Source organism: Microtus oregoni, unplaced genomic scaffold (genome assembly GCF_018167655.1).
Source record: "Microtus oregoni isolate MIOR12 unplaced genomic scaffold, Mior012 000026F_ref0000081, whole genome shotgun sequence".
Lineage (NCBI taxonomy): Eukaryota > Metazoa > Chordata > Mammalia > Rodentia > Cricetidae > Microtus > Microtus oregoni.
In genome coordinates this window covers 29,752,421-29,768,097 of record NW_024543085.1, presented here as the reverse complement: position 1 = coordinate 29,768,097, position 15,677 = coordinate 29,752,421, and the positions used below count along the sequence as shown (strand labels likewise).

Genomic DNA, 15,677 nt, shown 5'->3' with positions numbered 1-15,677 from the left:
TCCGAGGGGCAGGGTCCATCATCTGCCCATCTTAAACCTGAAGCAGCCTGGTGGTGGCGCACGCCTTTAAACCCCGCACTAGAGAGACAGAGGCAGGCAGATCTCTATAAGTTTGAGACCAGCCTGGTCTACAAGAGCTAGTTCCAGGACAGCCTCCAAAGCTACAGAGCTATAGAAAAACCCTGTCTCGAAAAAGAAAAAAAAAAAAACCTGAAGCAGTTATCTTGTCTTGGCTTCTCAACACTCTAGTTTCTATTAATAGTCCAGGTGCAAGAGTTAGCCAAGAAGAAGCTAGATATAATGGGCCAAGCAGTGTTTAAAAGAAAAAAAAAGAAAATGGTACACAGGTGTCTATAGTTGAACAAGTATTTATGTCTGTATTGCGATATCAGTGTATTAAAAACCATGAGCTCTTCCTCATTTTTGCCCAGTTATAATGGGTATATTTCAGTCTTTTTAACTTTTCATAGATGTAGACTTTTCTCACAATAGGCGATCTGGCTCAGAGCTCGCTGCACAATATGCTTACAACTGGAAAATGCAGAAGTCAGCAGCTCCCAAAGCATAGGGGAAATGTGCTGCTGGTGGTTTTAAAACACGCTCCTTTCGTCCTTTTGCTGTGGTCTCTTTCCTTGTTTGCGTGTTTTGTTTTTGTTTGCTATTCATTATCATTTTAAGTGAAGAAACATTTAGACGTCTAATCGTTAGTATGCCTCTATTATTTCGCAACACCTGTTTAAAGTATAAATATAGAACATTTAACTCAAGCACAGCATCACACACTGTAAAACTCTTCTTTTGAAGCACACACGGGAAGTGAGTATTGTTCCCAACAGAGCAGTGGAAACACTGCAGAGAATCAGCCAGAGTGTTTTCGTCTCGATTCCAGATACGCATCCAGTCTACTAACAAGGCCTGCTCTGGGTTATTGACGAGTCTGCATGTACTAAGATGAAAAGGAAGTATGGTTTACTTTATCATTTCTCTTGTTCTCTTGTCCCACTCCACACAAACGATTGTCTCGTGAGCAGAAGTGACGCAGATAAGTCCTGCTCCCACTGACTTCCCATCGAAAACTCAGCATGTTTGAGACAATCACATCCACCAAAACATTTTCATTAAATCTATTGTATGAGTATAATCTCATCCTGTTCACAGGATCTGCCTACACGCAAGGGAAGGGATCATACAGTGAATGTCACTGGCAGGGAATAGATTCTGACTACCACATTTGTCTAGGAACAAATGTTGTTGGGAAGTTGCCAACATTTAACAGTCTACACTGTACATAGAACTCCACAGTCTCCAGGGAGCCAGAGGAATGAACTAATGAAAATGTAGACAAGCCACTGAATAAAAATGAATTGTAAATGTCTTCGAATGATGCCAAGAGGTGGTAATTTGGCCACTTTGGTAACAAATATGATAGTAAATTATCTTCAAAATGTCTACACAGTAGTCTCAGAAATACTAAGTAGTCAAATAAAGGTATAATAATGTTCCATACATTGCCTGAATAGGGAGCCAAAAGCCCATGTCTGCCCAGACCTCAGAATATGGCCTTACTTGAAGAAAGGGCCTCTGCAAACAGAGTAAGTTCCATTAAGATACGCTTCCGGGTGTGACGGTGCACACCTTCTACCCCAGCACTCCGAAGTCAGAGGTAGATGAATCTCTGTAAGTTTGAGGTCAGTCTCGTCTATGTAGTTCTTGCACATCCAGGGCTACATAGTGAGAACCTGTCTCAAAAAAAAAAAAAAACAACAAATAATATTGATGCTGCTGCTGCCGGCATGTTTGGTGAGGGTGGGCATGAATCCAATGGCCAGTTTTCCTATAAGAGCATCATGAGAAGTCAGAGAGAGAAGTCAATACTTCTGAAGAAGTAACTATAAAGCCAGCAGTCAGCAAAAGTAGGGGGGTCAATGAGGGAAACCCTAGAGCCTCAAAAGAAAGGACCACCCCTCTGGTAACTTGATGGAGGACCACAGTAAGGAATGGACAAAGTGATGGGTTCTAATCCCAGATGCTCCGTGAACTGGTAGGAGACAAAACCAAGGTTAAGGCTATGAGAAAGACCTGGTTTCCCACAGCAAATCTGACTTCTATGGGAAATAGCATCTGAAAACCACACATTTTGCTTCTTGAGCCCTTCAGGTCCCTAATAGTAGTCCCCACTAAGCTGTCTGACCAGGAACCCTGGAAGTATAGGCGTCCACCACCATCAACACCATGCACACTGGGAGGAAGGGCAGGACCCGAGCACAAGCAGGCTTGTGAGCAGTGGATGAGGCAACTCAGACATCTGCCTTGATGCTGATTTTGAGGAGCAGAGATGGGGAGAGCTAGAGGTTTCCTACCCTACACTTACCACTTAGTTTTTGAATACCTTTCTATTTGCAAAACATTTGGAGCAAACATGGCCCAAGGTGAGCATCTTTAAGTTTGTAAGATGGGTGGCCAGGTGCCCTTTTGTTCTTCTCTAAGCCTTTCTTGATGGCTGCAAGGTTTCCGCGAAGAAATGCTATAGAAAAGCATGTCCAAGGTTAATGGCAATAGGATTTTTCATGCCCGACTCCCCCTTTACCCCGTGATGTCCTCTGTGGATCCAGACTCTTCCTCCTACCCCAGCACTGACCCTTAGGCATGATGGTGTGTTAAAGGCAAGGTTGGGAAGTTCACAGGGCAATAGAAGAGGTAAGAAGATGTGGGAGGAGGAGGGCATCAAATTGAAGAAGAGGTGAGAAGATGTGGGAGGAGGAGGGCATCAAATTGCCTATCACTTGTGCTCACACTGAGAGCATCTTCCTTAGAAACTTAATTTTAACCACTTACTGCTCAGGGACCTCCAGCAAGCAAGCTCTTGGCTTGGCTATACCTCCATTTCGTTCATATAAAATGTGAAGCGTGAGAGTTGGACCCCAAAGGGTAAGAGTTGGACCCAACGAGTTCACTAATTCAAAAACCACTCTAGAATGTGTTGGACATGCTTGTTACTACTATCCTTTTTATTGTTCTATCCTTATATCCACCAACGTTTTCTGACATACATTTGGTCAGATCAAGTAAGCAAAAGAAATGTCCATTTGTTTCTCAGAGTCGTTATCGTTGCAAGACAGTCTGTCCTTGGTTCACCATGAGGATTTAAGTACAGCATTGCCTAGAGCACAAAGTCAGGCGGTCTCGGCTCAAATAGGACTCCAGGGTGAGTGAGGTGTGTGTCAGCAAAGATGGACGGCTCATTGGGCGGTTTAGCTTCAATATTCTGCGTTGTAGGGGAATTCTTCCATGTTTATTGTCCTGCAGCAATAAGCGTGGAGAAAATGTTAGTGCCATGTAATGATTTTTTTGTTGTTTTTTTGTTTCGTTTTGTTTTTTTAAGACAGGGTTTCATGTATGCCAGTCTGGCTCTGAACTCTATGGAGTAGAGAACAACTTTGAACTTAACCTCCTGATGCCACCTCCACAGTACTGTGATTAGAGGCATGTACCACCGGGCCTGACTTTAATTTTTGTAATTATTTCTTTTATGGTTTTTGAGATTATAATATGATCACATCACTTCCCTCTTCTTTTTTCTCCTTCCAAAGCCTTCCATTTACCCCTCCTTGATAACTTAGGAATATGTATGTAAATACATAAACATACATGTATGTAACAACAGTTCGTGAAAAAAAGATTTGGAAGAGGCCTGGTTTTATGAACTACCAGCGATCTAAATCAAGCGTTCATGCACACCAGGTAAACACTCTCTAACTGAGCTACTTCCCCAGTGTGTCCAGGCGTTCTTATATGGTATACACAAGAATGTACTTTCTATGTGCTTTATCAGCCTCTCTTCACCCCATCCTTGGAACTATGGCACATAGGGGCTTCCATACCAAAGTCTGCCCTCAATATGATGAGCTGGACATTTGAAAAGAGGGCAGGGAAGTATGCCGTGGCCAGGTTGCCAAAAGCCAGGCATGCAGCCAAGGGCCTCACAAACACTGTTTGAGTTCATTCCACATTACAGAAAAGTGGGAAATCATGAAGAAATCAACAGATTAGTTGTTATATTATGATTGATGCATTAAACAAGGCCAGATAAGCCATGAGCTAGGATCTCTGATAACATCTAAACTTGTATATTTGCTGTATTGGGTATAACAATTCCTACTTTGTAAAAAAAAGGAATCAGATTTGGCAAAGTTACAAATCTATCCAAGGCATCATGGCAATTGAATGAGTGAATTTTGCATTACAAACCATCTGGGCTGAATGGCCCAATCTATTACCTCACTCACTAATGTAACTATCTCTCAACATCTATTTGATGATCACAAACATGTCTCAAGCCAAATCCTTCACCTCTAAATGACAACTCTCCTTTTGGATTGTTCTTGCAAAAACAAAACTGACCGAGCAAAACTATACTTGTTAATTCTTTGGCAAATTCAGTTGGCTATTTTCTATTGGAATTCAGGTCCAGTTATTGTCCTCTCTTCCCTGAATTATTATATAGTAGGCTTCCTATGGCCTCTCAGTGCAGAAGTCAGTAAACTTTTCAGGCATGTCAGATCATGTAGACTGTTCACATCCTCTCTCTGATTCCAAGATCGAAAATCAAAGTCCTTTTCATGGTCTGTACCACCTTCATGCCCTTAGTTTAAGGTTGTCTCTGAATTCATTTCTTTCCACAGAAGGCCTTACTCATCTGCTGCAGCTTCAATGGCCTCCTTGTTCGAGTGCCCTAAATCCACTACCTCGAGGCATTCGCACCCACTGCTGTGATTGCCAAGGATGGTGTTCTTTTAATACCACATGGCACAGTCTTTGTTTCTCTCAATTGTGACTTGAGAGATCAGCCAAGTCACATCACATATAAAGCATCTATTCCACCAGAATGCACTACCTCCCATACCTTTCACCTATTTTACCTTTCTCTATGGCATCTGGTACTGTCTGACATACGTACTTAGAGTAACTTCAGATGTTGCTAGAATACAAGATTGGGCAACATGAAGTTTGTGTAGTATGATATGCCAGACACCCAGAACATGCTGGCACACAGCGTATTGCACAGAAGCCATTAAGTGAAGGAGTGGGTAGACAAGTGCTTCTGCCTCCTGCAAAGGAACAGTGCTGGGAATATTATTTTAAGATGCATTACTTCCTTTAATGCTCTGGAATATTTGTTTAATGATGCAAAGATGTGTTGCATTCTTTTATGTTGTATTTGTTTAACTCTGTGAAGCCGTGTTACTTTGCCTGCCTAAAACACTTGACTGACCTAATAAAGAGCTGAATGGTCAATAGCTAGGCAGGAGAGAGAAATAGTCAGGGCTGGCAGGCAGGAGTGAGAGAAGGAGAAGGAGAGGAGGATATCAGGGTCCAGCCACCCAGTCACACAGACAGCCATGGAAAAACAAAGATATATAGAATAAAGAAAGGTAAAAGCTCAGAGGCAAAACGTAGTTAAGGAGAAATGGGATAATTTAAGTTAGAAAAACTGGTTAGAAACAAGCCAAGCTAAGACTGAGCATTCACAAGTAAGAATAAGTCTTTGTGTAATTATTTGGAAGCTGGGAAGCAGAACCCTAAAGAGAAAAAAACAATCCAGAACAGCATGATCTTTCTTAAACTCTGGCTCTATGTGTAAAACTCAGGATTTGCAGAACTGGCAGGCATGATTTCCCATGACTCAAACAGTGCTTTCTCACAACTCCCAGGAAACAGTATTTGAATGTAAAAAGTCATCGTGGATGTCTTCCAGCCCTCCCAATTAACCTTCTACAACTTCAGAAAGTCAGGCATAACCCTGTCCCACTTACTCAGGCAGCAGGCAGGCCCTCCAGTTTCTGTTGAAGCCCAGGATGGTGGCCATCTCCTGGTCACTCAACTGGAAGTCAAAGACCTGGAAGGACAGGGTCCCAAGGCTCCTTAGCAAGGAAAGGGCTGGTACCCGAGGCTGTAGGAATTCTAGGCTTTCCTCTCTACACACATAGGCTCACATTGCATACAAACCATTTTCTAGTTCAAGACTGAATTATTTATAGGGTTCAGTGGTACAAAATCTCGGTTTGTGCAGTGTTTAATCCATGAGGGACACATGGATCAAGGACATTTCTTCAAGTCCAGTCCATACCTGTTTTCCAGCTAAAAGGTTGCCATGTAGGCAAGGGCAGACTGCCCTTGGGCAGGATAGTCTATGGCCCTTGACCTAAGTGCTCATGGGAAAGTAAGGGTCTTTTCTGTGCTCATAACTGATGGGGCTTCCCCGGCCCTTCGCTCAGCCCATTCGTGACCCCCTGGTGATTCATCTCACTCTGTTGAAGCCAGCTAGCTCCCTTCAAGAGTTCACAAGATGAGAAGTTAGGAACATCGCTGATGCTGCAGGATAGGATGAGAAGACTGCTAAGAGTCCTCCCATCCATACACAGCCAATGATCAGCTAGGATCTTACCTGAAAGTTCTCGTGTATACGTGCTGGTGTCGCAGACTTGGGGATCACTATCACGTTTCTCTGGATGTGGAACCGAATCAGAACCTGCGCACAAAACGTAAAGGCATGTGTTCACTGAAAGAGGAGAATGGTGATCCAAATGAGACTAGCCCCACAGGTACATGTGTTAGAAAATTAGGTCCCCAGTCAGCGGCATGGTTTGGCAAGGATTAGACATGGCCTCGTTGGAGAAAGTATGTCACTGGGGATGGGCTTAAGGTTTCAAGCTTTATGTCAGTCCCAGTGTGCTCTCATCTTCCTGTTTCTGGATTAAGACGTGAGCCCTTAGCTCCTGCTCCAGAACCATGCCTGCCTGCTGCCATCTTCTCTGTTGTTATGGTGATGGACTACCATCTCTCTGGGACAGTAACCTCCATATAGATCCCTTTCTCTATAAATTGCCTTGGTCATGGTGTCTATCACAGCAATAGAAAAGTAACTAACAGAATGATTATCTTTGCAGTTCCCTATGGCTCCTGTATCTCCCTTAAGCCTGAAAGCAACACCGTGATTTCTCTAGCTAGGAACGGGAACTTGGCAGGAAGCTGATGAACAGGGATGATCATAGTTTGATACTGCCAGCTGTATTTCCCAAAGGTGCCAATAGACTTACATCTCCCATTTCTTTCTCTCCAAAGGATTAAAAGACAGCAATATAAAGAATAAAACAAGACTAAAGACTAGATTGCCCCCTCCGAGTGCACACTTAACCCCAGCATTCAGGAGGTAGAGGCTGCAAATTTCTATGAGTTTGAGGCCAGGCTGGCCTACAGAGTGAGCTCTAGGACAGTCAGGACAACACGGAGAAACTCTCTCGAAAACCAAAAGCAAACAAACAAACAAACAAACAAACACAAAGGGATTGCAGGATTAAAAGCAGGAAGGCAACATCTTTTACCTGGGCTGAGGTTTTCTTGTGCTTTGCAGCAATCTCTTTAATCTTGGGGTCCTCTAGTAGTGACGGGTCTTCTGGGTTGGCCCTATAGGCAGAAAGATAGCTGGAATGAAAAAAAAATCACCCACTTCCATGGCAATATCAGGGCTGAGCACCATGGCCTTCTCCAGCTGCAGAACAGGCAGGGAGCCGCCTGGAAGCTGTGTCTTCCCTATGGTCCTGAGGCTCTGGAGCCTCAGGAATTTGTAAGGGTATTCTAGCATTAGAGAGCAGAAACGGAGCACTCTTAAGAGGTAAGGCATCCTGTCATTTTTTAAAAACATGTGCCCCTCCTCCCATAATCCTATTTGAATGTGTCAGATATATTGCTATAGACACATTTTCCCCAAGTACATAAGAAATTCTTAGCAATACTAACTATTAAACACTAAATTTCAGAGTGATGAAAGAAAGTCATCACTCCGAAGCCTCACCAAGGCCTGTTTGGAGAGCCCAGGGGACTGTAGGCTGTGACACTGATACCCTTGGAGTGACAGTACTGGATCAGTTTTTCCTGAGTGAGGTATGGGTGGCACTCGACCTGGAAGAAAAAACATCTCCATCACTAGAGAAGTTGGCCTTCCTGAGTGGCTTAAATGGAACTCAGGGCACAAGGAAAGACCAACATAAAGGCTAAATATAACCTACTGATGAATGTGCTATAGACCAGACCCAGAGATCAGTCTCCTACCTCCCTGAGCATCCTGAACACAGACCTCAGAGATGAGACTCTGTGGATAGTATTGAAATTGTCTCCCAGTGTTGAAGTAATCACAGAAGAGGACTCCTTTGCTGAACAGAATTTACCTGATTGGTCACTGGCTTATGTTTCAGTCCAGGCTTGTTCAGGATCCTTTCAATCTGGAAGTGGTTGAAGTTGGAGACCCCCAGGGCTTTCACTAACCCTTCATCCACCAGTTCCTCCATGACCTGTCACAGGGAAGAATGCCATTTAGACGGCCATGGGAGGATTGCAGGGATGCTTGCTCGGCTTAGTCCTGAGATAAGAGAAGTGGATGAACAACCCTCCAGGTTAGGTAAGTTACAACACTAGAAAGAAGTGTCAGCCCAGACGGTGAATGCCCATCGGTGGTCAGATGCTTCTAGGATTGTAGTGTTCAGCTCTCTCGTCACCCAAATCTGCATAACCTGAGAAAATAGGCTCCCTCACTTTTGCCCTTTGTCTTTCGTGTGTGTGTGTGTGTGTGTGTGTGTGTGTGTGTGTGTGAGAGAGAGAGAGAGAGAGAGAGAGAGAGAGAGAGAGAGAGAAAGAGAGAGAGAGAGAGATTGGGGACTGATGTGACTATTCAGGCACTCTATTCTTGAGCTACATCTCTAGCCTTTTTTATTTTCACTTTAAAAGTTTGATACATGGTCTCTCTGATTATCCAGATTAGCCCTGAACTTCCTCTGCAGCCCAGGCAGACCTCAAACTTGTGATCCTGCCTCTGCCTCCTGCACCTGGATTACAGGACTGTGTCCTCAGAACCAGCTTCCTATTTGGGTTCTGACCCCACTTTCCTCTGCCATATGGTTAGTTTTCCAATGGGGAGACATGTAGACCTATCAGAGCCTGGCACGGCCCCCAAGCTAAGGTTAGGTGGGCCTGAAATCTGGCCAACTAACAACCTACAACAACCATGACTGTGTGTTAGCCCTAAGGAAGGGTATTTTTAAAAATAATTTTTCCCCGGAATGAACAATTTCCAAATTTGTCAAGATATCATACTTGATGGTGGCAGCCACAAACTCAACATGTACTTATGATTCATTTATTATAAGTTCCTGTTTGGGAGTTTGCAGAATATAAAAGCCTACCGTGTGCTTCTTTCAGTGAGCCATCAGCCATCACAGTGAGGCTACTTGGGCTCCCTTGACAGTTGGCATAACCCTGAGCATCAGTGTGGGAAGGAAGGGATCTACACGGGTCCCACAGGGACAGTGAAAGTAGAGTTTAAGTTGTGCCTAAAAAATAGCGCAAAGGAGGGATATCAAAAACTGAGTGAACCAGCTTTCGAACACTCCTTATGCACATCAAGTGTCAGTCTGGGTTCTGCAAAGGAACACAGCTGATAAAGTCAGTTGTTTGGTTTTAAAAAGCAAGGTTCTTGTTAGTTACTTTTCTGATCTCTAGATACAGGCTCACTGTCAAGCACTGTGATAAAAGTTTTGAGAACTGGACTTTTGAGTCAGATAAGACTGAGTCTAGTGTTAATTCTGTCACACCCCTGTTGTGTAACTAGATGACTTCAAATTCCCCAGGTTAATGCTTATATCATTTGTACACAGGGAAGGTAACATTCCCTTGCAGGGTTGGTAACTAATGTGCCAAGATGAAGCTTTGGATGACCGCTCTCTTCATCCTTATCCCACCTGAAGTATGTGAGTGTGTGCATGGTGTGTGTGCATGCTTGAGCACATGTTCCTGTGTGTGTGCAGGAACACACACCATGGCAAGTGTACCAAGGCCAAAGGACAACCTTGGGTGTTGATCCTCATCTTTCACCTTGCGTGAGACAGAGTCTCTTTGTTTTTCATCTGTGAATTCCGCACTAGCTGACTGGAGATCAGGGGACTCTCCTAGCTCTCCCTCCCTCTTGCCGCACGAGCACAGGAATTACAGCCATGTGCTTCCAAACCTGGCTTTGTGTGGGTTCCGGATTTTTCTGCTTGTGCAGCAAACACTGTACCACTGAGCCTTCTCACAACAAGCTCATCAATAAGAGTAAATGGCTCGAAGGAGTTCAATCTTTTCACTAATACAGTTGGGTGTGGTAGTGCACGCTTTTAATCCCAGCACTGGGTGGGAGGCAGAGGTAGGCAATTGTCTGAGTTCTAGGCAAGTCTGCTCTACAAAGCAAGTTCTAGGACACTCAGGACTGCACAGAGAAACACTGTCTTGAAAACCCAAAATAATAATAATAATAATAATAATAATAATAATAATAATAATAATAATAAATTTCCTTTGGTTACTCAGCTGATATGTGCAAATCAAGGCAACATCCCTGTACCAAGTGCCTGCCCTTAACTTCAAAACAGCATATGCCTACCACAAACTGAGGAACATTTGTGTTTCCTGTCTCAATTGAGATCCGAAGAGTCACCTCCAAAACAAATTATTTTAGTCCCAGAACCTGGGAGGCAGAGGCCAATGGATCTCTGTCAGCTCCAGGTTAACTGGGGATACACTGTGGGATCATTTAAAAAAAAACAAGTAAATGATGCCAGGTGAACCCTAAATCCAAACATGTTAAAGAAGGGGAAAGAAGAACTTGAGGAAAGCAGAGACAGAATTACACATAAGGGATGTGGCCTTTTCATACCATAATGACAAAGTCTCCATCGCACAGTAAAGCTGGAACCTACCTCCCAAGCATCCAAGAACGTTATTTTACTGGTGAGGACATTGCCTTGAGCGTCCTTGGGGAATAACTCCTTTCCAGGCTGTAAATACAAAACAAAACGCATGTCGGCTGCTCCTATGAAGCGAGGCTCCGGGACGGTAAAATACCAAATACCCACACCTGCTTAGCGCTCCGTCAGGCTCCAGAGGACACACTTGCAGACACGAAGCCCGGCAACTCTATCCCAGCCTAGTGTGGACGGTAAATCCCAGACCACAGACACTGCTGGGCTGGTTCCCAAACCTACTACTATATGTCAAAGACGCTATCAGGAAATTTCCATCACCATGGAAATGAACGCAGTGCATCTGGACCCGCATGGGCCTGGAGGAAATTTTAATTTCATTATCACTAGGCAAGGGTTAGATCTGAATGGTAGAGTTTGCTGAAGACTGTAACTAGATCCTGTTCTTGACTCCTCCAGAAGTCCAGACCTTCCTCCACAAGTACCATCACCCTCGCTGTGCATGAATGGGGGGAGGGGCAAACTGAGTGTTCACACCCCTCAACCTCAGCAGCAAAGTCTTGGGCTTTGCTCTAGGAAGCCACTCCCTAGGCACGCTTTGCTTGGCAGGGGTGTCAGACCCTGAAATACTACAAAAGTGTTTCAAGAATAGTATTGAACCCTGAAATACAATATGCAAAAATAGCCCAAGACATCTTTTGAGGACATCACTGGACGTGGAACCAACAGGAAGTGGACAGGCTTCTCCCCTGCCCCACCCCCTTTACCACAGTCCTGTCTCAGTGGCTATAGAAGGTACAGAGAGCAGCTCAAACCTGAAGTCCCTGTGGCCAGTGGATAAGATAGAGGTCCAGATAGTCCAGTTTCAGATCCGTGAGGGTCTTTTGAAAAGCTTCCTTAAGCAGTTTTCTCTCAAAGCAGGTGGGCCACAACTGCAGAATGCGACAAGGAAAGATTAGGAAATGGAAAAAAAGGGCCTCGCTAAACTCACCCTCCCCTTTCTGAGATTTACAGTCTGATCTAACCTTGGGACAGGCTATTTACCTTTAACCCAATTGGCTAATTAACATAGCTAATCTGATATGCAAGATTCCTAGGGCTCCACGAGGCAGGTTGTTTCCTACTTGTTGAGGGTGATTTATTTTCTCAAGCTTACTTCATCCTGTGCATTTCTTAGAACACTTAGCATTCTGATGCTACAGGGGTATAGTCCCCTATCTCCAAGGCAACAGGCCCTAACGGTGAACCACAGGACTTAAAGTGGCCGGTCTGTATGGTGAGTCTGTTTCTCGCACCAGATGCTGTTTCCAAGTGGGTAGAGTGGTCCAGATAGTTATACCCAACCAACAACGTCACGCTCCACTCACCCCTCTCCTTTTTATTTTTTACAGCATTTTTAGTCCACTCTTTACTGAATTGAGATTAAAGACAGATATTCCTATGCAACAATAAAAAAAAAAAAGCTTTCTCTACCCAGCCACTGAGAACACAGTACTGAGTGATATGGCTCAGGCCCATCCCTTTTTAAAAAATATGTATTTCATTTATTATTTCTGTGTATGTGCATATGTGCACATGTATGTGAGGGGTGCCCCTAGAGGCCAGAAGAGGAGCTTGAGTTACAGGAGTTGTGAGCTACCTGATGTTGGTGCTGGGCACTAGATAATGATCTTATGCAGGTACAGAATGCACCCTTAACCCCTGAGGCATCTCTTCAGTCACCCTTGACGGCGCCCCTAACTTCTGACTGACAGAAAGCATGACAGTGAGGAGCACTCGAACCTCAGTGGAACCATCTTGTTATGGGAAAGCTCCCACGTGAGGCTGGGCCAGCAGCAGAACCTTATCAGTATTGACTTGGAGTGTGGTTATTCACACCCACTGATTTAACAAAAGCAAGGAAGGAGGTTAGGAGAATGACGGATAGGGTAGTGTGGACCAGATTCTTCCACTGGCTTTGAAGTCCTGTCCACCAAGTGGGCCACTCTACCTTGCTGACAATGAAGAGATCCTCCCGCTTTACGGCCTTCTCCTTGATCTTCTCCTGGATGGCTTCCCCCACTTCATGTTCGTTGTAATAGGCATAGGCGCAGTCAATGTGGCGATATCCGGCATCAATGGCCACCTTCACAGCTTCCTTGACTTTGCCTGGAGGAGACTAAAAGGCAACAGAGGTCATAGGATGCTCTAAGGCCAAGACCATCCTCACCAGACTCCACACAGCCCAGCTTCAGGAAACCACAGGATTACTGGAACACTAGGGAAGAAACAAACTTTTCAAAAGTGAAGAAAAAATGAACCGGAATGTTCACCCACCCCACGTTCTCTCTTAGCTAAAAGTCAGTTCCCGTCAAATCCACCAGATCTTAAAGGATCTCTTGTTTCTGAGGTGACAGACAGCTCCCACTACAACTGGCTAAAAGTCAAAATTCAACTCTGAAGCCACCCAGAGGATTTCAGCTGCAGACCATGTTATTCAAGAATGTTGGAATAAGCAGGGTGGTGGTGGCACTTGCCTTTAATCCCAGCACTCAGGAGGCAAAAGCAGGTCAATCTCTTTGAGTTCGAGGCCAGCCTGGTCTATAAGAACGAGTTCCAGGACAGGCTCCAAAGCTACAGAGAAACCCTGTCATGACCATTGCATGACAAATTCAGATTCTGCCACACAGCAGTGTAAATGGACGAAATACAATAAGATTAAAAAACAAAAACAAAAATCAAACCCCTGGGTGTGGTGGCCCATGTGTGTAATCCCAGCATTTGGGAAATAAGAGACAGGGAAATTGTGAGTTTGAGGCCAGCCTGGGGTACATAGTTGCCTTCAAAATTAAACATAAATATAAAAACAGTCTTCAATCAACCAACCAAACCAAACAACAACAAACAAAAAGACCCTTCCTCTCTTACCAGCTCTAGAAATATCTTGGTTAAGTATCAAACGTGGAAAAGCACCCCAGAGATAAACTGTTGACTTCCCAGGGACGAGAAATGGCCTCTAGCCATTCAGCAGTTCCTGCCCGTCGCCCCCCCCCCCCCATCCCATACCTTCCTGACTTTCAACAGATAAGAACAGACTTCTATTAATACCACATCCTTTTCTGGAAAACAACCTCCTTGTCCTGCCCTAATTTTGAATTTCTGAGATATACTTCTGGGAAGAGTGGTTGTCAGCTTGGTAGAAAGTGAAATTTCTATTGGGGAGCAAAGTCAAGTAAGATTTCAACCCAGTGCAGAGACAAAGAAGGGCTCTGCCTCTGTCCCAGGAGCAGAGGAAAGGACATTGCAAAGGGTAAGAGACAGCGGTGGCGGTGGCTAAGCCACCAGAACAGGAGACATGGGCTCCAGAAACAGCTCCTGGCAGTGACTCACACCTGTAATAACCTTTGGAGGCTGAGGCAGGAGGATTGCAAGTTCAAAGCTAACTTAAGCTCCAGACAGGGTGAGTTCTAGGGCAACCTAAACTCTCAGTCTCCAGAAACCAGCTGGCCACTGTCATGGTATCACCAAGGGAAACGCAAAGGCAGTGTTAGGAGATGGGACATCGTCAGACAAGTCCCAACAGAGGCTTCACTGGAAAAAGGGATGGGCCTGGAGCATTTGGCCAGGAGAGTAAGACTGCAAGGCAGGATGCCAGCCCAGGCTCTGTGGTCCTCATGCTTAGAGTGTAATGTGCACAGGAACCAGGTCAAGCCTTAAAGGGCAGGGGCCAGTTCAGTAGCCTGGGCTGGGATCTGAGACCCTGCCTTTCCCACAGGCTCCAGGCCAGATGCAACAGATGGAGGTCCTTTCCATGGGCAGCAAGGGGACCTGGGTCATTTGGAGCTCGGTGTCCTGCCTCTACCTCTGAATGACTTGGCAAGAGAAAAAAAAAACCCAAAACACAGTTAAGACCTAGAAAATGTTGGGTGTCTCATAAGTTCAGAGGAAAGCTTGCCTGGAGCATTTTTCTTTTCTTTCTTTCTTTCTTTTTTTTTCTCTTTCTTTCTTTCTTTCTTTCTTTTTTTGGAGAGGAGAGGAGAATTTTTTATTTTTATTTTTTCGAGACAGGGTTTTTCTGGGTGACAGCCCTGGCTGTTCTAGAACTCAGTCTGTAGATCTGACTGGCCTAAAATCAGAGAGCCTTTGCCTCCCGAGCACTGGGACTGAAGGTGTGCGTCAGGACCATGCAGCAAGCCTCTTGTTTTTAAAGTCCAGGAAGGGCTCAAAACCTGACATTTGTTAGAGAAGCTCTATCATCACAGCTGGGTAAAAGCCTACCAGAGCTTTGAGGCCAGAAGCAGTGCAATAGCCAAAAGCAATTGGGTCCTAGCTCTAGCATTCCAAACCCTCAGAAAATGTTGTGGAAAGAGAAGGAAATGCCAAGACCCTCCTGGAAAGCAGCAGATCTCCCAAGATGTCACACTTACCTGCCAGGTGCCCAAGCCCACGATGGGCATCTTGGCTTTGGTACTGAGCTCCACGTAGGTGGCCATGGCTGCTGCCAAAAACTTCCCGAGAGAGCAGAAGTCTGTGTGTTAGTGGAGGTTTTATGCCCTGTATGTATGAAGAGGCGGGCTCTTACTGCAAGCAGCCACACCCAGGGACAGTCATTGAATAGGAAGTTTATCCAAGCCTTTTGTAAGATTGAAGAGAGTGAGTGAAGATAAATTGTAACCCGGTGGGAAGTCTCCCTGGTGCAGCGTGAATTACTCCGGGCGCACCCCTTAGAGATTTATGAACACGGGGTGAAAGGTTCTTCAAGAATCACTGTTAAATGTGTTTGGGACAGGGCATTGCATCGGGAATAGCGACCCCAGTAGGAATTCCAAGAGTTAAACCACGTAAAAGTTTTCAGAGGCAAAATGAGGAAGCTTACATAAGTTATTCTGAGACAACTGCAATTGGTAA

The 15,677-nt window shown here is 44.8% G+C and overlaps 1 protein-coding gene across 1 annotated transcript; it reads right to left on the bottom strand.

The window, feature by feature from the left end:
* Positions 1-2,987: 2,987 nt before the first annotated feature.
* LOC121463354 (aldose reductase-related protein 2) lies at positions 2,988-15,359 on the bottom strand. Its single transcript, XM_041675528.1, has 10 exons — positions 15,197-15,359; positions 12,781-12,948; positions 11,606-11,722; positions 10,788-10,865; positions 8,226-8,348; positions 7,853-7,959; positions 7,383-7,464; positions 6,446-6,529; positions 5,814-5,896; positions 2,988-3,300 (listed from the first exon to the last, which is right to left on the bottom strand). The coding sequence occupies exons 1-10, from the start codon at positions 15,260-15,262 to the stop codon at positions 3,258-3,260; spliced, it is 951 nt and encodes a 316-aa protein (XP_041531462.1). The 5' UTR covers positions 15,263-15,359; the 3' UTR covers positions 2,988-3,257.
* Between the last annotated feature and the right edge of the window lie 318 nt (positions 15,360-15,677).